Raw genomic sequence first — 25,620 nt, forward strand, 5'->3', positions numbered from 1 at the left:
TTTCCTCTTACCTTCATTCTTTCCTATCATCAGGGTCTTTTCGTTATATGGCCAAAGTATTTAAGCTTCAGCTTCAGCATTTGACTTTTCAGTGAATAGTCTGAATTAATTTCTTGAAGAATTGACCTCGTTATTGGACCTCGTGACTGTCCAAGAAACTCAGAAGTCTTCTTTAGCACCACAATTTGAAAGCATCCATTCTTTGGCATTCAGCTTAACCTTCACAGTTTAGCCTTCACAGCCAGACACCATGGCTGAAAAAGTCATAGCTTTGATTACATGGACCTTTGTCAACGAGGTGATGTTTCTGCTGTTTAGTCTAGCTCCCGCTTATATAGCGCCCAAAGGTTTGCAAAATTCTTTAGGGGTGCCATCTCATCCGATTCTCCCAATAACCCTGTAGGGAGGTGCTATTACCACACTCACTTTAGACATGAGGAAGCCAATTTCTGCTGTGATCAAGTGATTTGCTTAGAGTGCAGGCAGAATTTGAACTCTCAGCTTCCTGATTTCAGATCCAGCATGCTAGCAAGGACACCACAAGGGGGTCAAGTCTCTAGAGCTTCACCTCCCTGAGTTATGAATTCGGGAGTCTGACCTGTTTACAAGATATCACTTTTGGCTTTAAATCTGCAATCTTATGAAGAATAATGCTCTGTGGCACACACAATTGTCTTTCTGGCTAGTGGAGTATCTATATCAGTGGTCCTCAAACTTTTGTTCTCAGTATCTTTGTCCTATTAAAAATGATTGAGGATCTGTCCAAAGAGTTTTTTGTTTATGTGGGTTATAGTTATACATATTGATCACATTAAAAATAAAAACCAATTATGAATTTGTAGACTCAATGAAAGGATTTCAGAGATTCTGGGGATACTCTACCAGATTTTGAGAACCACTGGTCTATATCTTAAGATAATATCTAAGAGTACAAAACAGGACTCTAGATTCAGAAAAACTGAGAGCATGCTTCCTCCCTTTTAGTTTTTTGCATATTACTTAATGCCCCAGGTCTTAGTTTCCTCCTTTGTAAGAGTTGGACTAAATGCTTCTGAGGTCCCTGGCAGCTCAAAGTCTGGATTGTATTTTTCTCCTTCATTAACCCAAAAGATTCATCACTTCATTGAGTTTTATCTCCTAGACCGAGTTTGTTGCATCAGTCCTACATTTTTTTCAGATGGTTTACTTGTATATGAGGGAGAATGTTTCTCTTGGTCCTCTAAGCCAGATGATCCAGAGCTGGGGAGATGAGTTAGACAAAAAGTGAATAAAAGCACTGTCCTCCGTCTCCTACAACTCTCCTATTCAGTTGATAGAAAGCAGCACTTCAGGGCGAGCAAGATTGTTTAATCTCTAGCACTGTTTATTTTGAAAATCTGCAGTCATCTCAAAGAAACAATTTGTGAATAACACTGGCTAGAAGACTATAGTCTCTTCCAAAAAAGAAAAGGCTAACTGGGCTGTGGAGACTTAGGGAGGTACACCCAGTGTTTTTCTTTCCCTTGCCCTTACTCAGTCAATACACAATATTTGTGTTGACTCTGTCCTAGGTGCTGATGATATAAAGACAGAAATGAAACATTTCCTGCCCATAATGAATGGGTTTGTATCCTGTTTACAGTGAGGAAAATAGTTGTTTACAAAATAATAGGTCAGAAATTTCATTGGTATAGCAAACTCTCTGGTGCCAGAACCCCTGCTCCCAGTGGAGGTCAGCACCTTCTCTGTGACTTACGGTTGTAGAGAGCTGCCCAGACTTCTGAAATGAATGACTTGACATAACCTATAGGTATCATTTGAATCTAGATCTAGAACCACATCTCCATCAACTAAATCATGCTGCCTTTGAGACAATTTATATACACATCTACAATTGTGTATGTGTGTGTGTATATATAAAAATATATGTATATATGTGTGAGTGAACATATGTATTTTGTACAAGACATTATTTATGTGTACATATGCTGTGTACGTCTGCATATGTGGGTTGCATGGAGATATGTATACACACTAAATATAATATATACTAATTATCTTATGTCCTGTATATTCTAAACAATGCCTCTATGTGTGAACACATATGTATACACCCACATACATATATTAAATGCAATATAAATTTGATGGGGATTTGGTTTTGGCATTAATAGCTAAGAGACTAGGGAAAGGCCCTCTGCAGTTGATGGTTGACTGCCATTGGCATCTGCAGGTCTCGGTGACAGCTCTTACGCAAACAGAGAAGAGCTTAGAGGTTTAAGCCTTACAAGAAATCAGCTTAAGTGACAGGACCTTGATTCTATTGGGGCAGCAAATTCTTTTTAATTGCTTTTGCATAAAAGAACCTGTCTCTTTCTCCTCTTTACTTGTTTCAGTGGCTTCACAGCTTTTCAGTTCATTTTGATTCTAGGTGTGTTTGTATTTCTCATTCTTTGGAATATGAACTCCATGCAGGCAGGACCTAACACATAGTACCTAATACATCATGGGTACATAATATACACTTGTTGCTTGTTAATTGAAACAGAGAAGCTAAAGATTTAATTGGATGTTAGGGAACCCAGCTTAATTAAACTATTTATTAGTCTTGAGTCATAACAAAAACAAATAGCATTTATTTAATGCTTGACATGGTAGTTTTCTACCATGATGCATCATCTAAAAGAAAAACCTCTTACTTTCAGCATCCTCGACTCCAGAAAAAGCTTCCCAAATCCCCAAATGCCTTAGACTAGGACATCTCTGAAGTTGAGAGTGCAAGCATGTAAAGAATACCCACTTTGCAGATAAGAAAACTGAGGCTCAAAGAGCACAGGGACTGTGCTAATAAATGAGAAACCAGCTGGCTACCTCCCTTTCCACTCTTCTCTTTCTAGCTTCTCTTAGGTTTCTAGGTTTGATAGCTAATTACCAAAATATATAGTTACCTCCAGGAGTTGGACAGCAGCTTTGAAAATCACGTTTGTTTCTGGGCCCGGCAGGGAGAAAGGAGACATTTTGTTTCAGAGTCCTTATAATTTTGGTATTCTTCACCCTCCTTCCTGGTGTCTGGGCTTATAATCTCTTCAATTTATTTCTCCCTGGGATTTCTGTCCTTCCGTTTTGTGCAGCCTATTTAAGACAAAAATAGTTTAAAATAATTAAGCTACCTCAGCACCAATTCTCCTTTAGTAAGTATATAATATGCCAGGAAATGAGAGCCACCCAAATCTAGTGGAAATTCAATGATGTGGCTGTCATTAGTGGTATATGGGGACTCACTAAAATAGCCTTGAAAGTACAGAATGGAATTAGAAATTCAAATACACTCTGAACTATGTTATAAAATGGTGAAACTGCTTGAAATCCTCTGTGCTTGGCAACAGACTACAGTAATTAGATAATTAAATCATAGGAAAATCCCAGGCTTGCAGAGCATATCCTATTTGTAGATGAACATTTCGTTTCCAGAATTGATGGATTATTCTCAGCAACAGAAACTTGATGCAGATGTTGGAGAGGGGAGGGGAGAGGATAGAATCGGTGGGCAGAGGAGAGCAGGAAAAGGGAGGGAAAAATTGGGGAGGGGAGCCAAGAGCACGAGACAGTGTAATTAGTTTCAACCAAAAGCTGTGTAAGCCAGGGAAGAGGCACTCTGGAGAGAGAGGCCATTAGAACCTGGATCCAGTGATTCCTGGTTGCTCCTGAGCCTGAACAACTTACTCCTAGGGCTATATGTTCATATGCCAAGTAAAGGCCTCATTGTTCCTATCACCAAAAGGAGGAACATTAACAAATATCAGCATTTTTTTTAGGACAAAAGCACAGGGAATTAGTCCAGCCTTTTCTTCTCTTGTAAAAACAATATGACAGCATTTATAATAGGTGCATTCACTATGTAACTCTAATGTATACTAGTTTTAAAAATTAAGAAGCATAGGATCCCCAACTTTAAGAAATTTTAATATCACTGATTTTCTATCCACATAACTGGTACCAATGAAAAGGTAACAGATCCTAGATTTTTTTTTTCAGTTCTAGTCTATCTTGAAGACATTCAGTTTTAGGCATGGAATTAACATGGGAGATAGAACATAGGCCTTAAAATGGTGACCATTTATCTAGGCCTTTAAAGTTTGCAAGGTACTTTATGTAAGTTATTTCTTTTTGGTCTTCACAAAAATACTGTGAAGTAAGTGCTAATATACTCATTTTATTTTTGTGTGCATGTGCCATTTTCTCATTTTAGAGAAGAGGAAACTGAGTCACAGAGGGTTTACATGACTTTCAGGATTCCTTAGCTAATGAATGTCTGAAGCAGGAATTGACAGGTTTTCCTGGGCTCTAAGCACCTCCCCCCCCTTTCTCTCTCTCTCTCTCTCTCTCTCTCTCTCTCTCTCTCTCTCTCTCTCTCTCTCTCTCTCTGTCTGTCTGTCTCCCTTCACCCCTGCCCCCACTCTGCCACCTAGCCTTCTCTGTATAGTATGAGTATCAAATGTTATATAACAGATCATTAATTTCCATGATTAATTTTTAGAAATTTTATTTGTTTTATTCTGAATTTATAAAGCAAGCATTTCTGTAATGTAATAAAATAGATGGAAAAAGATGATTGTACATGAAACTACAAATTTGTTATTTACAGCTTACTATTTATTTTAAATATATAATAAAGTTGTCATGTAACTTTTTATATTTTACTTTTTTTCTACATCCCTACCTGCCCTGTCCTAGAGGTGGATGACCATTAAACATAAATGTGCGTATTAATGTGATATATTTCTATTAGAATGAGGCACTGTTTTATAGTATATAGGAACTGGGTTCAAGTACTTGGTTATTTTTGTCCTTTTTTTCATAACCTGCTACCTAGATTCTAAATCATCTTATTTTTTACCTTGTTGAAAGGCTGCAAATGTTGTTAGCATCTTCTCCATTAAGTTCCCTGGGACAAAAGGTCAGAATGCCCTACCTTAGTTACAATTGTACTCTATTATAGAACAGAAAACTGAGTGTTAGAGAGAAAAAGTCATTTTTACCTCCTGGGTCCACCCCACCAGCTGACATGGTACACATGGCATTTCTCAGAAAGAAAGTCCCTAACACTCCAAGTCATTCCATTATAAGTAACACAACTGGAATTTGAATCCAGGTCCCCCAACAAGTCCATCTCCTTATCTCAGAATCAGCCTGATCTGAGGCATGTCCTTTCTCCAACATAACAGATAGAGATGTCTCCTAGAATGGTTTCAGAGACTGAGAAACAGTTCATTTTGTCCCTGGGCTGAGGAGGAAGAGCAGCATTTTAAAGAGAGGAGACTATGAGCTGACTTTGGAAAGCCAGAAAAGGTAGGGCCCAGGAAAGAAAGAGCCTACCCTTTCATTTCCTGTACCCTCCATCTCCTGATAAAAGGAAGATGATTTTGCACATACTGTTCCATTTATTGAGACTTTACAGAAACTCATTATCACAGCTCAGAGAGGGAGGAGGATACAAACTATCAGAGTGAAAAAGAAACATAGACCCAACACAGAGTCCTTGAGTTTGGAATGATGACAACGTGGGTTTGAGTTATGTTTGGAGCTTTTTAGGAGATAATGCCTTAGAGGCAATAATCCTGAATCTCAGTTTGTCTACCTACACCCCCAGGTGGTAGAACGGAAAACATGCACTCTACCAAGAAGAGTTAGCAAGCAAACAGACCAGGCTACATTGTCCAAGGTTTCCATTTAGCCACCTATGAAGCCACACGTGGCATGCAGTCCTAGAATGACAGAGGGCAAGAGAGCCGTGAACTAAATCCCGTGCTTGCATCCCTGGGACAGGCTTTTCTCTGGATACCTACCTAGCTCCTGGGGAAGAAAAGGACTGTCTGCTTCTCTTAGGACATATTTACTCATGTCTTGGCCACAATCTTATAAATAAGGAAAGGGAAGGCATTTCAGAGAGAAAGTAAATGAGTCATTTTTCATATTACAGCAGAGTGATGTATTTGAAAAGGTTCACAATATTAGAACTGGCAGGAATTTTGGAGGACATGTAGTTCAACCTAACCCCACTTTAAGCTGGAGGGCTAGCTGCTAGGGCTTTGTATCAGCCTTCTACGTGCTTGGAATGCAGGCTTTCCTCACCTGCACCTTTTGGAGTTATTATCTCCCTTCAAGGTTCTGCCAAAGGGTCACCTCCTAGAGGAAACTCTTACTGATATTCAACTAGTTGTAAGTGGTTTCTCCATCAAGTTATAAGTTATATATAATGTTTATAACATAGTCTATCCTCACTGCTATTGCACTATTGTTAGTGTTCAAGCTGGAAGAAACCTTAAAAAGCCAGTTCTTCTGGGGTTTAGAGAGATGCCCAAGCAACAGAGGCTAGATTTGAACTTGGGTTTTCTTATTTTAAATCCAGCCCACTCTTCAGAGCCAGGGATGTTTTCATACTAAATAATAGATTAGTACATATTAGATAGTAGATGCTTAGTTTGTTAAATTGAATTGTTGCCTAAGATTTCATTGATCAAACCACTCATTTTAGTGGTGATAAAACAATCTCAGAAAGGTTAGATGATCACAGTTATCTATTTAAAGCTGGAAGAGATTTTAGAGGAGAGTATCTTGTAACTGGGCAACTGGGTGAATTGACTGGATAGTGGATATTGTATGGGCCGGTCAGTAATATCTGAGTTCAAATGTTGACATGAACACTTATTAGCTGTATGACCGGTCATTTATGCCTCAATTGCCTCACCTGTAAAATCATCTCATGATAATAATACCTACCTCACAAGGTTGTTTTAAGAATTTCATGAGATAATATATGGAAAGCCCCTGAAAACATTCAAGAAGCATATAAATGTTAGTGGTTACTGTTAAGTGACTTGCCCACAATCCAAAAGGAAATCATTGTCAGAGGTTATGTTGTAATCCTAGGTTCTCTGAATCTAGCTACACCATACTGCCTTATAATACCATGTGAGCACCTTAAAGGTTTTGCATTTCTTCAAAGCAAATCCCCTTCTCTGCTTATAAAGTTTGGGAACTAATGAAAATGGTGCATTTTCTTTTTATCCAGCAGAAATAATGAATAGAGCTTATGGGTTCAAATTGTAAATCCCTGGACAGATGAAAACACTATTCCTTCATGCTAGTACTGGAGCTAAATCCTAGGACTTGAAAGGAGAGAGGCCTTCATATAGCTGGCCCCAACCCCATTCCCCACATTCCTACACTCTTGTATTCTTTACTACATGGTCATGGGGGAGTGCAGCAAAGTAAAAGCATAAGATATTGGAGCTAGAAGAAGTCTGAGAGATCATCTCATTTAAATCTTTTATTTTACAGATTAGAAAATTTAGGACCAGAGAGAAATGACTTCTCCAAAGTCATGTAATTAGTCACTACAAAGCTGGCACTGTACCTAGATCTCTGTATTGTAACCAGGTCCATTGTCCTCACTGTGCTGCTCTATATCAACAGGTTGGCAACCTGAGTTTTAAGACTCAGATCCTGGGGGAAGGCCCATCCCTTGGCAGGCTATGTCCCTGGCTACTAGTGATCTTTGTTATACCTTTGTGACCCCTTAAAAAAATCCCATCAGAGGTGTAGGCTATCTTGAAGAGATCAAAAATTTGGATTTAGATCAGAGACAAGTCAAAACAAATTTTTTTTAATGCTTCAGAAATAGACATACCTATACATACTCATGCATAAATTATTCAAGTCAATTTTAAGAATTTCATGAAAGAAAAATAAAAGCAGCTGAAGCAATTAAAAAACCCTAATAGGATTAGAAATGCATATAATCCAATTTACATAAAGATTATAAAATAAAGCTCCTTTGTGGAGACCTCTTTTTCCTTTTGTATTTGTATTCTTAGTGTCTTTACATAGTATAGACTGTGAACCTGAGCAAGTCAGTTAACTAACCTCTCTCTCCCTCAGTTTCCTCATCTGTAAAGTATAGAAAATGGTCACACCTACTCCACAGGGTTGTTGTTATCCAAGTCCTGAGTTTAGCACTACTTGATTTATTGAGCCAATGAATTAGTAAACATTTATTAAGTATTTATTATGTGCCAGGCTATGTGCTAAATACTAAGGATGTAAAAAGAGGCAAAAGACATTTCCTGCCTTCAAAGAGCTTATAGTTTAATAAGGGAGACAACATGCAAACAAATAGATACAAAACAAACTGTTTTATAGGATAAATAGGAGATAACTTAGCGAGGGAAAGCACTGGGGTTAAGTGGAGTTGGAAGAAGCTTCTTGTAGAAGCTAGAATTTTCTTTGGGGCTTAAAAGAAGTCGGGGAAGTCAGTGGAATGGAGGAGGGAGAGTGTTCCAGATACAAGTTGCAGCCAGAGAAAATGCCCAGAGCCAAGAAATGGAATGTCTTGTTTGTGGAATATCCAGGCCAGGTGAATAAGAAGACAAATCAGTCTGGTTAGGCAAAACAAAAACCAAGACCTATGAACAAGAAGGTCCCTCCTACTCCAGTCCAATCTAGTCCTTTCCAACTTCCCAAGCAGGAATTGTAAAAATACCTAGATGAATAAGGCTTAATTCCAACACAGTCCAATTTTGGAAGCATTTTCAAAGGAAATTAACTTTAAGGATATTACTAGGAAATGAAGGCTCTTGCTTCTTTAATTCATATGCTCTTCAAAGGCTTCTTATTAAAGACTTTGATAACACACACACAGCCTCTACTAGCACTCGGTGCTCATCAGACTTTTGCTTCATTTTCTTGATCCTATAGATGCTTCCCCAGTATTTGGCCATATAATACTAATCAGTCCCATTTCCCAGTACAGAAAACTGAAATTCCCCCTTCACTTTTTCAAAGATATTCTGTGATATAGAGGCAGATAGATAGCCCTGTGTGTAGAGCATGGATCTTACTTGTGGTGAGGAATACTTAATTTGAATCCTGTTTCAGAAATTTACTGTGTTATCTGTGTGACCTTAGGCTGTGGTGTTCTTCTTCTTTAATATAATGATTCTCTGGGAACAGGTTTCTCAAGGAGGTTTTCTGGAGGCAGCCTTAGTTTCGGTTCCAAGTAATAATCACTCCAAAGGCAGCCAGGTGATAAAAGTTCAGACTTTTATTTTCTCCTTCCTTGGGCCCAGGTAGCTTTCTTAAAGGCCTCAGCTTTCCTTGGTTCTGAGAGCTCTTGTTGCTAGTCTTTTGTCTCTAGCTCAACTCCAAATGTCTCTAGCCAGCACCAAGGTGAAAGTTGGAATGAATCTGACTCCACCTCCGAGAATGGGCTTCTGGGCTTCCTCCCAGAGTGCTCCTCTCTGATTCCTGGTAATGTTCAGAACAGACTAACTTGAAGTTCTAAGAGCTTCTATATATATGATCTCCCAAAGGTTGACTCCTCCTTTGAGGGAAGGATTAAGGGAGGTGTGAATTAACAAAGTTAACTTTGTAAATCTCCCATACTTGTGAACTCCAATGAGTACTTAAATATAATAGTGAGCTAGAGGATTTGCTAAGTACCATGCTAAATTAGGCAATTGACTTATCACTTTGTTAAGGATTCAACACTAAGCAAGTTGACTTTTCCTCAGTTTCCTTATCTGTAAAATGGGGATTAGTATGTATCTCATAGTTGTTTAAAGAATTAAATGGAATATTTGTAAAGTGCTTGGCAAACCTTAAAACAGATAGATAGATAGATAATGTATATATTCTTCATAGATTAAATTTATAAAGTTTCTAGATGCTAGCTATTTTTAGCTATTGCTAACCCTTTTTAGGGTCATAGAGTCATATTATCTCGAATTTTGAGACCTTAGAAACTGCCTAATTCAATAAGTAAATTTAGGCCTAGGGAAATTAAATGACTTTTCAAAATCATAAATGCACTAAATGTCAGAAGCAGGATCTGAACTCAGTCCTCAGAGCCAGCTTTCTTTTCCTGTTATTTTCTTCTGGTGAAGGATGAGATTTAACAGCTGGATAAGCTTCAGGTCCTAGCCTGAAATATACTTTATACTCAGCATGGTGGAGTGTAGAGGGCCTCGGGATCAATTTTCAGATGCCACTCTGTCCCTAGCTGTTACCTATGTGAACTTGGGCATGTCATTTAACCCTTCTGGGTTTCAGTTTCCTTCTCTGTGAAATGAGATAGTTGGACTAGGTGACCTCTAAGGTCCTTTCTAAGTCGATGCTGGTGAGCTCCTGATATAACACAAGTGAATATCATGAACCTTCTGCTGCTTCTGTCCCACCACTGAGCTTATCGATCATCATCAACAGAAGGATATATGTAAGAATAGGAACTGCTGTGTAGGCATCTAACATGAATCAATGCATCTATATTCCAAAACCAAATACAAATGATTTCTGGATTATTCACCATTAAGGTTTTTCCACACATCTCTTTGCACTCAGGACCATTCCACAAATCTCTCTTTATCACCAGCTCTAAGATGAAATATGGCACCTGTGAAATGGAATACCAAATAGGAGTAATATCAGAAAGCAAGCAAGACAATAATAGTTAATTGAAATTTCAGGGAAACATTAGACAGGTAGACTATAATGATTGTGTTGGAGGCAGAGTAAATGAATTGACTTGATGAATGAGCTGTCAAAAATCACAAGGCACATGGCAAACACAGAAAGTATGGATATATCTACAGAGCAGAGAATTCTATGCAAGTGGCAAAGTACATCTGAAACTCATGTCCCAAAAATGAATGCTGTCAGTTTCAGGCTTAATGGGTAATGGCTCAATTCTGAGTTTCTGTTTGACATCTACTAACCAATCGGCCAGCCAATACGTTATTATTATGAGCCTTCTTTGTACCAGTCTTCATACTAGGTTCTGGGGATACAAAAGCAAAAAATAAAACAATCCCTTCCCTTGATAAGCTTACATTCTATCAGAGAAGCATCATTTGTACACATACCCACAAACACACACACACACATCTTATAAAAAGCAAATTGAAGAAGTCAGGAGGGAGGATCCGAGTTCAAATCTGCCTCTTAATACTTCCTAGTACTTCTTAGGAAGTACTTAATACTTCCTAAGTACTTCTGACCCTTAATGCAAGTCATTTAACTCCAATTGCCTCAGCAATAAAACAAAACAAAACATAAACAAAATAATTTGAGGGAAGAAATCCTAACAATTGGGAATTGGAAAGATCTTTTGTAGAAGACAGTATTTGAACTGTGCTGAGGAGAAAACTAGGATTCTGAAAGGTGGAAGCAAGAAAAGAATGTATTCCCTTAATGAAAAGAAAAGCAAATGAAGATATACTAGCTGTACCAGATCTAAAACTATTATAAAGCAGCAGTCACCAAAACCATTTGGTATTGGCTAAGAAATAGAGAAGTTGATCAGTGGAATAGGTTAGGTTTACAGGACAAAATAGTCAATAACTGTAGCAATCTAGTGTTTGACAAACCCAAAGACCCCAGCTTTGGGGATAAGAATTCACTGTTTGACAAAAACTGCTGGGAAAATTGGAAACTAGTATGGCAGAAACTAGGCACTTACCTTGTATACAAAGATAAGGTCGAAATGGGTTCATGATCTATACATAAAGAATGCAATTATAAACAAATTAGAGGAACATAGGATAGTTTACTTCAAATCTCTAGGAGGAGGAAGGAATTTGTGACCAAAGAAAAACTAAAGATCATTATTGATCACAAAATAGATAATTTTGATTATATCAAGTTAAAAAGTTTTTGTACAAACAAAACTAATGCAGAAAAGATTAGAAGAGAAGCAATAAACAGGGAAAACATTTTTACATTCAAAGATTCTGATAAAGGCCTCATTTCTAAAATATATAGAGAATTATCTCAACTTTATAATAATTCAAGTAATTCTCCAATTGATAAATGGTCAAAGGATATGAACAGACAATTTTCAGATGAAGAAATTGAAATTATTTGTAGTCATAGGAAAGTGTTCCAAATCACTATTGATCCAAGAAATACAAATTAAGACAACTCTGAGATACCACTACACACCTGTCAGATTGGCTAAGATGCCAGGAAAAGATAATGATGAATGGTGGAGAGGATGCAGGAAAAGTGGGACACTGATGCATTGTTGGTGGAATTGTGAACACATCCAGCCATTCTGGAGAGCAATTTGGAACTATGCTCAAAAAGTTATCAAACTGTGCATACCCTTTCATCCAGCAGTGTTTCTACTGGGCTTATACCCCAAAGAGATACTAAAGAAGGGAAAGGGACCTGTATGTGCCAAAATGTTTGTGGCAGCCTGGTTTGTAGTGGCTAGAAGCTGGAAAATGAATGGATGCCCATCAACTGAAGAATGGTTGAGTAAAGTGTGGTATACGAATGTTATGGAATATTATTGTTCTGTAAGAAATGACCAGTGGGATGATTTCAAAAAGGCCTGGAGAGACTTATATGAACTGATGCTGAGTGAAATGAGCAGAAACAGGAAATCTTATACACAGTCACAAGATTATTCAATGGTCAATTCTGATGATCAGTGGCATGATTCAGGCCAGTTTCAATTGTTCAATCAGTCTTCAATTGATGAAGAGAGCCATCTACACCCAGAGAGAGAACTGTGGGATCTGAGTGTGGACAACAACATAGCATTCTTTCTCTGTTATTTGCTTGCATTTTGTTTTCTTTCTCAGTTTTTCTTATTCTTTCTTCTTGATCTGATTTTTCTTGTGCAACAAGATAACTGCATAAATATGTATACATATATTGGATTTAACGTATATTTTAACATATTTAACATGTATCGAACTACCTGCCATCTAGGGGAGGGGATGGGGAGAAGGAAGGGAAAATTTGGAACAGAGGATTTTGCAAGAGTTACTGTTGAAAAATTACCCATGCATATCTTTTACAAATAAAAAGCTTTATTAAAAAAAAAGAATGCATTCCCAACATGTCTTATTCAAAGCATGTAAAAAAAGAGATGGAATCCTGTTTGAGGAACAGCAACAGAGAGCATAGTTTGACTGAATTGTAGAATGTGTCAAGAGGGGTTCTATGTTATAGGAACTGAAAAGTAGGCGGCAAATGCATAGAAAAAGTTCTAAATGCCATCAAAGGAAGTTGTGTCCAATCCTAGAGACAATAGGAAGCAACTGAATATTTTAGAGCAAGAGGGAAACATAGTCTCAGTATTAAACTTAATAGCTATGTAGAGGATGTTGGAAAGTGAGGCGGAAGAAGTAGAGGCTAATTTCAGGGAAACCAATTAGGAAAGTATTGCAGTGGTTTTGGAGAGAAGTAATGATAGCCTGAATTAGGGTAATAGTTGGGTGAGTAAAGAGAGTGGGGGCAGATTTAAGGGACTCTGTTGAGGTAGAATCCACAAGTCTTTGCAGCGCTAAACTGGCCGGTCTCTAGCTATCTTGAGGGGAAGAGGGGGACAAGGAGAGGGCAATCACAAAATCATATAGAAACTGGATACATGGGCTACAAACAGCCTTTGTGAAAATACGTGACATCTACAAATTCACACGCAGATTTGGAGGTCTTTTGCCACAAACGTAGATAATGGTGATAATCTTTAATTGCTGGTTCACCTATGGGTAAGTGTGTTCCTGGAGCTGGGCGAGCTGGGCCATGAGCCAGAGCATGAGAAATGGCTTCTCTTCAATTTGAACTATTCTATAGCAGTGACATTTCCTATACATTGGATACGATGCAGTCAGTGGGGGAGGGATTCAGTTTCTTCCAGCGTCAGGTAAGAGCTAGACACGGAGTGAAGGAGCATACAGATTGCCGTGATCCCGGAATGTTTATTCTCCGCAGTGAACCAGGGACCGCATTCATTAGACACGTATGGAAATGGACACATACACATTTATATTTGTATATGTGTCTATGTATCCATTTATGTACCTTAGAAAGAAAGTATGTATCATATCCGTGTATTGTTGCATGTTGTACGTTTGTGGGCACGGGTACACAAGTATATTGACAAATACTTAAACGCTTTGTACCAGCCAGATTTGGGTTACAAGGTTCGCAGCCTCTTCCCAGACCCAGAAACTAAATCATCAGCTGCAGGCGTGTTTATCTAAACCCACTCCTGAGCACTTGCAGAGCTTCCAGTTGCCAGAGACGTTAGCCGGGCAGGGAAAATTGAACTTGATTTCTTTTGTGAAACAGCTGCAGAATCAGGAGTTGCTGAGGGCAATGATGAAGAAGGCTGAGCAGGAAATCAATGGCAAAGTGATTGAAACCCTGAAGAGGCTTGAGGATCCCGTGCAGCGGCAGCGCCACCTGGTGGAGCAAGAAAGGCAGAAGTACCTTCACGAAGAGGAAAAAATAGTTAAGAAATTATGGTGAGAATTGGTTTGGGGGATTGGGGAGGGATTGGGCTAAAATAAAGATATAGCCTTTTGACTATTGAAAATTGCTTCCTCCAGATGGGAGGTGCTTCCTGAATACAGCGTCTGCTTATTTCATATCCTGCTGAATGAAATTTTGGGGCACCATATTGTTTTGTATTCTTTGCTTGCTTAATTGATGTGTTGTCTCTACCTATAAATGAGATCACTTTAAAGGATCCAATACAAAAGTATATTAGGAAAAAAGAGAAATGATTATGAGCCAGATCAGATTTTTTTTTGAACCAATTTGATTGGAAAATGTTTCCAATATTTAGTATAATATGGTGGTCTTTATAACCGGTGATTTATTGCCAGAGTTCAACTCCACACTCAGTTAAAAGAAGCAAATAGTAAAATTGTATATGTGATAAGTGTGATATTAATAATTAATGTAACTAAAGACCAAATCTAGATGACATTGAAATAAATATATCTTCACAATAAAATCCCCAGGAAAACAATTTAAACAGTGTCTGATCTAAAATGAGGAAAGATGCTTTTTTAAATGTTAAGAGTTTTATCAGCAGACCTCTTTGAAAGCATTTCTCAGACCACACTATTGAAATTTAGCGCTGGTTAGTTATGCCTAGTCACCAGAAATACATTTTTTATGTTGATATGTGAGAGGCTCTACCAGGCCATTCATCACAGAGCTATTGCACCTTATGTTTTAATGAAGAGTCATTTTTCTGGGTGCTTCTAGCCCTTACACAAGCTATAATTCTGCCATTTCCTGGGGAGTGTGATTCCTGTAATTTGAGATATTAAGAGAATTGCTTTCAAATGGTCCTCATAGCCACTATTCTTTGTGATCTACAGACTAGACTCTTATCACCTTGTCTTTATTTGATTGATATTTCAAATTTCCTTTGATACTGACCTAACATATTTGGATAGAGAATTTTCCTCTGATGGACAGAGCAAAAAAAGGATGAAAATTGGAATTTTTTTAATGTGTTAAAATTATTCATCCAAGTTTTTGTATGATGCCATTGAATTGCATAGCCTCTTTATGAAATTATATACTCCCTAAAATCGATGTAATATTTGTGTGCCTTTGTGAACAGGTAGTAAGGATATTCCAAATTTTAAGCAACTTTTAGAAGGTTTTTGTTTTGTTTTATTTTAAGAATTCAAACTTTTCAGAGTATAGTCTTGAGATCAGATCCATAACTTGTCACCCAGAACAAACTATCAAACATTAAATCAAATTAGAAATTAATGATGTAAAAATAATTCAGTAAGTTATTATGGCAAATTCAACTTAATGAGAGAAGGGATTGATAGAGTGGCATATATGTTACAACAAAGAATGTTTGATTAAATTTTTGTATCCACTAAATTTCAGTGGCCTGGGAGAAAGTCCCAGTCATCTCCCCCTGTGGCTCTCTCTTGATATAGCTCTGTACATCAGTTCATCATGGTCACAAAGGCAACATGCTTCATCAGACAAATTTTATCAGAAAAGAAATTTTTTTCAAAATTTGCTTCTTTTGTTTGGCTTAATTGGAATTGGAATTGGACAGGAGTGATGTTGCTTATTCTTTCCTTGTGCCAATTTGTTTATACTCATCTTCCTCTCTCTAGAAAGATGAGACTGTATACATGGGAATATGGAATGCACTGGCAGACAGGATCCCTGGGTTGATTTGACTTTGTTTAGATGTCTGCTGCTGTTGTTGTTGTTGCTATTATGGTGGAGCATTCAATCTAAAGGTCAAGATTAAAAGCAAATGATTATGATATGAAAACAAAGGATAATTGTAAAACAGTTTTTGAAGTAAAATTGGGCAGCTAGGTGAATCTGCAATAGAGTGCTGGGTATGAAGTCAGGAAGACTAATTTTCTTGAGTTCAAATCTGGTCAGTAACTTAATAGTTATTTGCCCTTGGACAAGTCAACTGAACCTGTTTGCCTCAGTTTCCTCATCTACAAAATGAGCTGGAGAAAGAAATGACAAGCTACTTCAGTATCTTTACCAAGAGAACTCCAAATAGGGTCGTAAAGAGTCAGACTGAAAATAACTGAACAAAAATTATGAAATAAAATTACTCATAGAGATCATAATGCTGACCTCCTAAAAAATGAATTATTATAAAATAATTTATCTCACCTCCCTAAACTTTGGCTAACAACTATCCATCTCTAATCTAATCTATCTCTATCCATCCCCTTGTCTCCATTTACATGACCACTGCCTTCATTCTGGCCCTCACCCCCTTACCTGTAAACCTTGACAGTAACAATTTGAAGGATTCTTCTGCCTCTAGTCTTCCCCCTCTCTAATCGATACCCCAGGGAGCTAAAAATTGGTTATTCCTAAAGCCCAAGAGTAACCATGTAATTCCCCTAATCAAGAAACACCTGTGGCTCCCTCTTGATAAAATTTAACCTTCTTTTTTCACCTCTTCAAGCCTGTCACAACCTGGCTCCAGCCTAACTGTCCAGAGTTATTGCGTATTATTCTCCTTTATGGTCAGGCTTTACGGTCAAGCTGTCCTGCTTGCTTTTGTTCTAGGACATGAGATTTTATATTCTTCCTCTTTATCTTCAAATGAGCCATAACCTGTCCCTAGAATGTACTTCTCTCTTACATGAACTTGACAGGTTTCCTGGCTTCCTCCAAAGTGTAGTTCAATCCTCACCTTTTATAGGAAGCCTGTGACAATCTCACACACCCCCTCCCCCATCCTGCAATTGGTTCCTGGAAATCCTTTTATATATATCTTATATTTAGTTTTCTACTCACCTGTTGTTTCTCTCCAATAGAGTATAAGCTCCTCCAGGGTAGGGATTGATTGTTTTTGTCTTTGTGTTCCTTAGTGCCTTAAAAAATCCCTGATGTGGAATAACTTAATAGATGCTTATGCACTGAAAGGAAGATAAATATGAGTGGAATGCCTTAGTCCTGGGGGATTACTTCAAAGTCTGACAAACTGAAAGTACCAGTCGTAGCATTATGGTGATGCTTCTAGACCTTTGGGGAAAACGCAGGGATACCATTTTAGTCTATCTGAAACTCAGCCTCTGCCTTCCAGCAACCACCCCCAAAGTTGTGTAAGCATTCCCTGCCCCCTCTCCCTAGCCTTCTTTATAGAGTGACTTCCTTCCCACTCTCATTCAAATGTCAGTCCTAAGGATGAAGGTGTCTTGCTTATTTGTGTGTATCCCTAGCACAGAGCCTGGCTGCAGGCCCATAGCAAGCACTTCATAAATACTTTATGCATTTACTAATTGGTTGATTGATCAGTCAGGCTCATTTTCCCACCAGACAGATGGTTCAGTTCAATTAAATAAACATTTCTTTAGCACCTACTCCTGGGATCTAGAGATGAAAAGTATCTTAGAGATCCTCTTATCAAACCCCCTTTTACAGATAAGATGAGACCTGAGGGGCAGCTAAGTATCAACTTGGACTCTGGAAGACACAACTTCCTGAGTTCAAATATGGCCTCAGACACTTAGTAGCTATATGACCTTGAACAAGTCAATTAACCCTGTTTGCCTCAGTTTCCCTTTCTGTAAAATGAGCTGGAGGAAGAAAAGGTAAACCAATCCCGTACATTTGCCAAGAAAACCTCAAAATGGATCAGACGTGACTGAAAAATGACAACAACAAAGAGACCCATAAAAGTTAAGTATTTTATTCAAAATCATGTAGATACTTATACAGGAAGATAATCACTCAGAAAGTTTCGAGTAAAGTTCTATTGCTTTCTAACCCAACCAGCAGCATCCATAACAATAACAGTGACTCCCATCCATAAGTCTTACTGAGAGTTCTCCCAATAACCTTGTGAGGTAGGAAGGTCAAACATTTCTATCGATCACCATTTTAAATGAGAATCATGGGATCATGGGGTTAGAACAGGGAGGGGGCCAGAAATCAGCCGATCCTCCCCCCCAATTTACAGATGAGGAAACTGAAACAAAGTGGCTGAGGAACTTTCAATTATAAGTCGATAGCCGGAATAAGAAGTCATCCACTCTGACTCATTTTACAGTGGAGGAGGGGGTGCAGAGAGATGAAGTGACTTTACAATGGTCACATGGATAACAAAATCTTTGTCAGTGTTTAAATTCTGATCTCTTCTACAATTATTCCATACTGGCCTAGCATAGGAGCCAGTAATGATGTTTATGATAATAATATCTAATAGTTCTCTAGCGCTTTACAAATGGCAACTCATTTGTTCCTTGTAACAACCGGGTTAGGGGGGGCCTTTTATTTTCCTCATTTTATTGATGAGGGAATTGAGGAGACAATATGACTCACCCAGGATGGCTCAGCTAGAGAGACTCTGAGGCGAGTTTCAAACTCGTCTCCCTAACTCCAAGCCAGCTGAGGGTCTGGAGCCTCATGAGTATTTTACAAGTTGGACTCAAGAAAAAGCAGCGCTGGTCATGGCTCAGAGGACATACTCCTGGTTCATATCTCTTACAGATGAAGCAACTGAGGCTTAGATATCAAAGTAAATTATTCAAGATCACATAGCTCATTCATAGTAAAAATAAGAAATAAATACTCAAATCCACTGCTCTTTATGCAATGTCATGTTCTTTCTCACTAAGAAATGAGGAATAGGATGAAAACTGCTTATAAAATATCTCAGAACTAGCACCCATAGTAATCAGGTAGCAATAAAGAAGCTCCAGCATCCTTGTGATCTCTCCGCAACAAACAGGTTTGCCAGAATTACCTCCCAAGCAGTCACATACTGATTGGTAAAGGCATTTAAAAACTTCATTTCTGAATTTCCAGGGCCTTTTTTTTAAAACTTTTTTTTTCAACAAACTATAATGCCTTATTTGTAACCAGTACATATTATATTAAAAAGTGGCACTTTGGGGGCATGAGAAAATTGCCGTGTATTTCCGGATGATCCATTGACAACAGCCATGACACAGAAAGGCCAATTGGGAAGTTTATTGGTCTTTAGTGAGCAGAGGTTATGAGACCCAGGAGGCGTGTAGGAGAAAAGTGATTAAAACAAGACTCCAGGCAGAGGCAGACGGAGGGTCAAATGACAACTCCTTTGAAAATTAATTGCAAATTGGAGGACATCTAGATTTGTAGGTTAAGTCACACACCGTCATGTTCAGATCTCTCTGCCGGACAGTTTTGAGATGCTAGCCACCAATCCATCTTGAACATAATTCCGTTGGGATCTGAGATGGGAAATTTTTATGAAGTAAAAGCTCCTAGACCTAGGAGGCAAATAAAGAGAAGCAAGGCAAGGGAAGAAGCTGCAGGAAATGGAAGAAGGAGGGATTGCCACATACTCCTTTAGAGGTAGCCACTCTGGGTATATTGGTACATGTCTGAAATCCCAACTACTGAGGAAGGCAAGGCAGGCAGATCTCTTTAGGTCACAAGTTTGGAGCTGCAATGGGCAGACATTTTTTAAAAAGGGGGAAAAAAATGAATTATCCCATTTCTTCTTTCCCTCCTTGAAGTGCGGGACTATTGATGTAGTCACGGGACAGATCCTTTATTTTAAAAAATGCTTTTGGAGCAAGGGCAGGGCCTTCTGCTTTGGTTTAAAATTGGGATTTTATTTCCTGAGTCTTCACTGAACATTTCAGTGTCTTCTTAAAAATCTGAAGACAAAAGAAAAGGTGCCATCATCTGTATCCTAAGAAGGCTTAAGATCTACAAAGCTCTTTTCACACATCAAATATTATAATCGTTCTGTACTTACAGAAATTGAAATTCAGGGAAATCCAGTGACACTCACATTCACTTTACTAATGTGTTAATTGTTGGTGTTGTCTAGTCATATTTAAACATATCTGATTCTTCACGATCCCATTTTGGGGTTTTCTTGGTAAAGATATTGGAGTGACTTGCCATTTCCTTCTCTAGCTCATTTAACAGATGAGGAAACTGAGACAAACAGGGGTCACTGACTTGCCCAGGGTCACATGGGTTGTAAGCATCTGAGGTCAGATTTGAATTTATAAAGATGAGTCTTCCCAATTCCAAGCTCAGTGATCTGTACACAAGATACCATCTAGCTGCCCTTCTTTTTACTAGCATCCTCATTTTATGTGACCAACATGAGCAATCTGTAAAATAAACTCATCTATTTAAGTGGCTCCCTTCCCTTTTCCTTTTCTTTCCCAATTCCCTTCCCATTCATCCTGATCTCCCTCTAGCTACTGGACCCATCTGGTTCTAGAGGGGAGCCAACCTTGCCCAGCCTGCCCTCACTGAAATTCACTTCTAAGTCATGACATCACCTCCTTGATGTCGTGGTCCTCTCTGAGATTGATGGACAAATAGCAGCCCTTCGCTCTCCAATTTTTTCCTTCTTCCCTTTTCTCTCTTTCCCTTCCTATCTTTTCCCTTGCCTCATCCCTTGCTAACCTTTTCCTGTACATACTCCTTTAAAAAATGAATACTATAGTAAGTAGCTAGGTTAAATAGAGGATTACCCTCCCTTCTCCACCCTCAATATCATACAAACATATACTTTGGCCATAATAGGTAATCCCTGTTCATTCTCATATGTCTCAAAACCAGGCCAAAAAAAAAGCAAAATGCTCCTCAAATTCAGTAAAATATCTGTTCTCATACTGCCACCTAGTGGTTATTTATTCCCCCCCCCTTTTTTTTTTTCTTCGATTCTTTGGATTTACCAGGAATCAGAACATTTATCAGTACAACCTTCTTTATTTTATAGATCAGGAAACTCAGGTTCATGAGAGACAGATTGAAATGTTCTGACCTTTGCATCTGAGCACAGTTATTGCCAGTATATTAGGGAAAAGAATGTGTGAAGTGATATTAAAGTGGAGTCATGGTATGATTTGGGTTTGAGTTGAGATTCATTCATTTGTCCATGAAACATTTACTGAGCACTGAATATGTACTAGAGTTGAATCGAAAATTGATCTGAGCACTGAGAGGATCAAAAAGTACTAAGATATTCCCTATCTTTAATGAATTCACAAACTAGTAAGAGAAATAAAGCATAAGTATAAATAACAGTCATATTGATCTAAATAGATACTGCTCATAAATTTATATTGCAGCACTAAAATGAGAAATGTTTGAAAGCATTAAATGTGTAGTGTCCGCTGAATTCATACTGCATTCAGATATTTCATGCAGGGTAGATTTTGAGGGGGGAAGATAACCTATATTTAGACCTCTGTGACATAAATTATGATATTAAAAAAATGAAAAGAGAAAGGAGTGCTCCATATACACATATCTGCTATTCTTATTTCATAAGAGCATCACAGAAAATAGTCCTGTATTGTAAGTAAAAACAGGGATGGACTCCTTTAATTTCCTTGGAATTGCCCTAGACCAAAACAAAACCAAACCAAATCAGCAAGTATTTGTTAAATATTCAGTCGATTGACAAGCATTTATAAAGCACCTATTATGTGTCAGGCATTGTGGTAAGTACTAGAGATGCATAGATGAAAATAGCACAGTTCCTGGCTCCTAAAAATTTAAAATTTTCTTGGAGAAATAATTTGTGCATCCAAATAAAATTTATGTAAAACATGCAGAGTAATAGAAAGTAATTTCATGGGAGGCACTAACAGCTGGAGGGACCAGAAAAGGCATCTTGGAGGAGAGGGTGTATGAACTGAGCTTTGAAGGGAAGGAGGTTTTCTTGGAGGTATCGTCAGGAAGGAGCGCTTTCAAAACTTGGGAGACCGATTCTTTGCATGGGCTTGGGAAGGGAAGCAGGACAGCAGGGAAAAGGCCAGTTTGGCGAGCCCATAGAATTGGGTACAGGGAGGTAGCACGTAAGTCTGGGAAGGGAAGCTGGGGCCAAGAGCTTTCAGTGCTCAGCAGAAGAGCTGATAGTTGATCCTAAAGGCAGCTGGCCACCGTGGGAGCTTTCTGAGCAAAACACACTGGCAGTTCAGCTGCTTTGGCGACGGTGTGTAAGGTGGTTTGGGAAGAGAAGAGACTGAATGCAGAGGAGCCAAATGGGAAATAAGTTTATTTATTTATGGGTGCAGTTCAGGAGAGATGTAAGGGTAAAAGAAATAGGACTGATACCATCTGAGTGGAGAGAAGTGTAGCAGTTTAAAAAGTTCAAGACATAATTTTTAGATAATTTAATCATTGTATTAAAAGGCCAGCATGTTTATTGATCATTTGGCTATCTCTCTTAGACCAAAGATAATCATGGCAGGCAGGCTTTCAGTTTGTTACTCTTCAAAGAGGAAGTGTTCTCCAGGGTGGGAATCAACCCTGATTGGTGATCAATTAATGAAAAATTAAAATGAAAATGAGGGGCTGAGAATGGCATATCCCCCTTGGATGGAGAGATTATCTTTATACCCAGAACACCTCCAGTCTTGGGCAATTTAGACAAAATGGTCTGTCTCCACCTAAGTTTGATCGAATGGAATTTACCAGAGACTAGAGCTTCCTTGTAAGGTTCAGTGGCATTAAGTTAACTCAACCTTGGGAGACTGAGATCTTGAAAACAAAAAAGGAGGAAACTCTGAATCTCCCTAATTCACTAATTATTAATGATAATTTCTTTTAGAAGGGGATACCACTCACAAATCTAAGATACTTAAAACAAGGTGTGTGTTCTAACAAGCATGTATGTATGCTCTCTCCCTTCTCTCTCTCTCTCCCTCTCTTCCCCCCTGCTGTCTCTGTCTCTCTTTCTCTCTTCTTCTTCTTCTTCTTCCTTCTTTTTTTCTTCTTCCTCTCTCCCTCTTTGTCAACCTCTCTCTTTTCCTACCTTCCTTTCTCCCTCCCTTCCTCCTTCCCATAACATCTTTCTGTGTGTTTCTGTCCCTCCTTTATTCTCTCTCTCTCTCTCTTGCTTTCTCTCCTTCCCTTTATCTGTATATCCCGTTCTTCCCCTCCATTTTGACAAAAAAAAGGGGGGGGGATTCAGAGCTAAGACTGAGTCAAAAATAAACACTTAGGTGTTTCTTTTCATGCTATGTGAGACTTAGCACACTCTAGTTTTGTTTTGCCTTTGCTTTTTTTCACCCTCCTGTTTGTTTTCTGCAGTGAACTAGAAGACTTTGTAGAAGATTTGAAGAAGGACTCCACCTCAGCCGGCCGTGTGGTCACCCTGAAGGATGTGGAAGATGGGGCTTTTCTTCTTCGACAAGTGGGTGAAGCTGTGGCCGCACTGAAAGGTGAGCCTCCTTCTTCATGGAAAGGGCAAAAGGAAAAGAGCAAAGGCTTTATTTATCATCCCTGAATTTGGGTTCAGGGGTCTGGGTTCCGCTCTCAGCATTGCCACTTGCTATGTGACCTCAGGCCAGTAAGTGCCTTCACCCCTCTGAGTCTCCGTTCCTTCTCCTGTTCCCTTAGGTAGGTGAGAAGGGGTCATACCTGTGACCCTTTGGATGAAAGGAGGTTGGACAGGATGACCTGAGATCCCTTCAAGGTTTATGATCTCTTCCCCACTGTATTTAGTAGGGTGATAATAAATGTATTGTTGTTCAGTCATTTTCTGTCATTTCTGACTCCTCGACACCATTTGGGTTGGGGAAAGATGCTGAAGTAGTTTGCCATTTCCTTCCCTGGCTCATTTTCAGAGGAGGCAAACAAGGTTAAGGGACTTTCCCAGGACCACACAGCTACTAAGAATAGATCTGATCTCATGAAGATGAGTCTTCCTACCTCCAGCACTCTACCCACTGGGCCACCAATACAGCAAAAGACCACCCGTTTGGGTGCAGCCATTCTGTGCTGTGGCAGTGTGAGCATCCCCTGCCACTTTCTTATTCCGCTGCAGTTCTTCCTGCTATGTTGGCCCCCGTTGATGTTCCCCCATTGAACTGTCCATCTGTCTTTGTCCCTGCAGGAGAATTTCCAACCTTGCAGAATAAGATGCGGGCCATCCTGCGGATCGAGGTAGAGGCTGTGAGGTTTCTGAAGGAGGAGCCCCACAAACTGGACAGCCTCCTCAAGAGGGTCCGCAGCATGACCGATGTGTTGACAATGTTAAGAAGGTATATTAGGCTACAGCCAGGGTGGGGGCTCCTGGCCATTCTGATCAGCGGTGGGGCATTAAGGTTCAGAGGAAGGGACTTCCATGTGGTTTCCCTCTCCCTCTCATTGAGATCGTGTCCGTTTCCATGATGATTTACAACCTCCTAGTTCCCATGGTACTGGGAAGTCGCAGCTACTCCTAATCTTTCCCTCCTTAATATTCTGTGGTTCTGGGCTGAAGACTCTTCTGTAATGTGTTTGTCACATTTAAAACGCCGTTGGGACAAAACTTAGCCTGCACAACGAATTCTGGGTTTTTTTTTAAAGTTCCCTTAGGTCGTTTTCACCTCATTTTTAATTGCATGCATCCATTTCTTTTTGTTATCTGTGAGTGATGGCACGTGTTGGGCAGCATACCATGCAGCCAGACATCTTGTACATTCACTTTGGGATCTCTGGATGAGTTTGGTCAAAAGGAAGATAATTATACATAAATCAAGCCATCCCTAAATCTACTCTCTTTTCCTCCCTTTTATTGAAGCTTTTTATTTTTTCAAAACATATGCGTGGACACTTATTTCACATTAGCCCTCACAAAACCCTGTGTTCCAAGTTTTCCTCCTTCCCCCACACCCTCCCCTAGATGGCAAGTGGTCCAATATATGTTAAACATGGTAGAAATAGATGATAAATCCAATATATGCACACATATTCATACAATTATCGTGCCGCAGAAGCAAAAAAAGAAGCAGAACAAAAGGCAAGCGAACACAACAGAGAGTGAGAATGCTATATTGTGAACCACAGGCCTCTCTCTGGGTGTGGATGATTTTCTTCTTCACAACATCATTGGAACTGGTTTGAATCTTCTCATTGTTGAAGAGAGCCGTGTCCATCAGAACTGATCATTGTATGGTCTTGTTGCTGCCGAGTATAATGCCCAAATCTACTCTTAAAAAAGCATGCTTATGGGGCAGTTAGGTGGCTCAGTGGTTAGAGCACCAGCCCTGAAGTCAGGAGGATCTGAGCTCAAATCTGCCCTCTGACACTTAACACTTTCTGGCTGTTGTGTGACCCCGGGCAAGTCACCTGACCCCAATTGCCTCAGGGTTAAAAAAAAAAAAAAAGAGCCTGCTTAAGAACATTCTTATACATTGTACAGAGAAAAGAGAAACACTCGAGAATGGCCTCCCCTGCGATCCAGCAAGCACCTGTTTATAGCTTCGCAGGGCTGTGCTCCATAAAAAAAATTGGCTAAAACTGCATCACTCGTTCCTGGTTTCTGAATTAAACCAGATATTCAGGATTCCATCTCTGCACAAGAGAAGCTGCCCCTGA

The 25,620-nt window shown here is 39.1% G+C and overlaps 1 protein-coding gene across 14 annotated transcripts in view; it reads left to right on the plus strand.

Annotated features, from left to right (window-relative positions):
- Positions 1 to 25,620, plus strand: part of KIAA1217 (KIAA1217 ortholog) — an 887,028-nt gene that overhangs the window by 840,504 nt on the left and 20,904 nt on the right. For all 14 annotated transcript variants that reach the window (XM_051963016.1, XM_051963028.1, XM_051963021.1 and 11 more), the window contains 3 exons: positions 14,119 to 14,294; positions 23,350 to 23,480; positions 24,155 to 24,302. In XM_051963016.1, the coding sequence (XP_051818976.1) occupies positions 14,119 to 14,294; positions 23,350 to 23,480; positions 24,155 to 24,302 (455 nt within the window). The remainder of the gene's footprint in view (positions 1 to 14,118; positions 14,295 to 23,349; positions 23,481 to 24,154; positions 24,303 to 25,620) is intronic.

The sequence above is a fragment of the Antechinus flavipes genome, chromosome 5 (assembly GCF_016432865.1).
Source record: "Antechinus flavipes isolate AdamAnt ecotype Samford, QLD, Australia chromosome 5, AdamAnt_v2, whole genome shotgun sequence".
Classification (NCBI taxonomy): domain Eukaryota; kingdom Metazoa; phylum Chordata; class Mammalia; order Dasyuromorphia; family Dasyuridae; genus Antechinus; species Antechinus flavipes.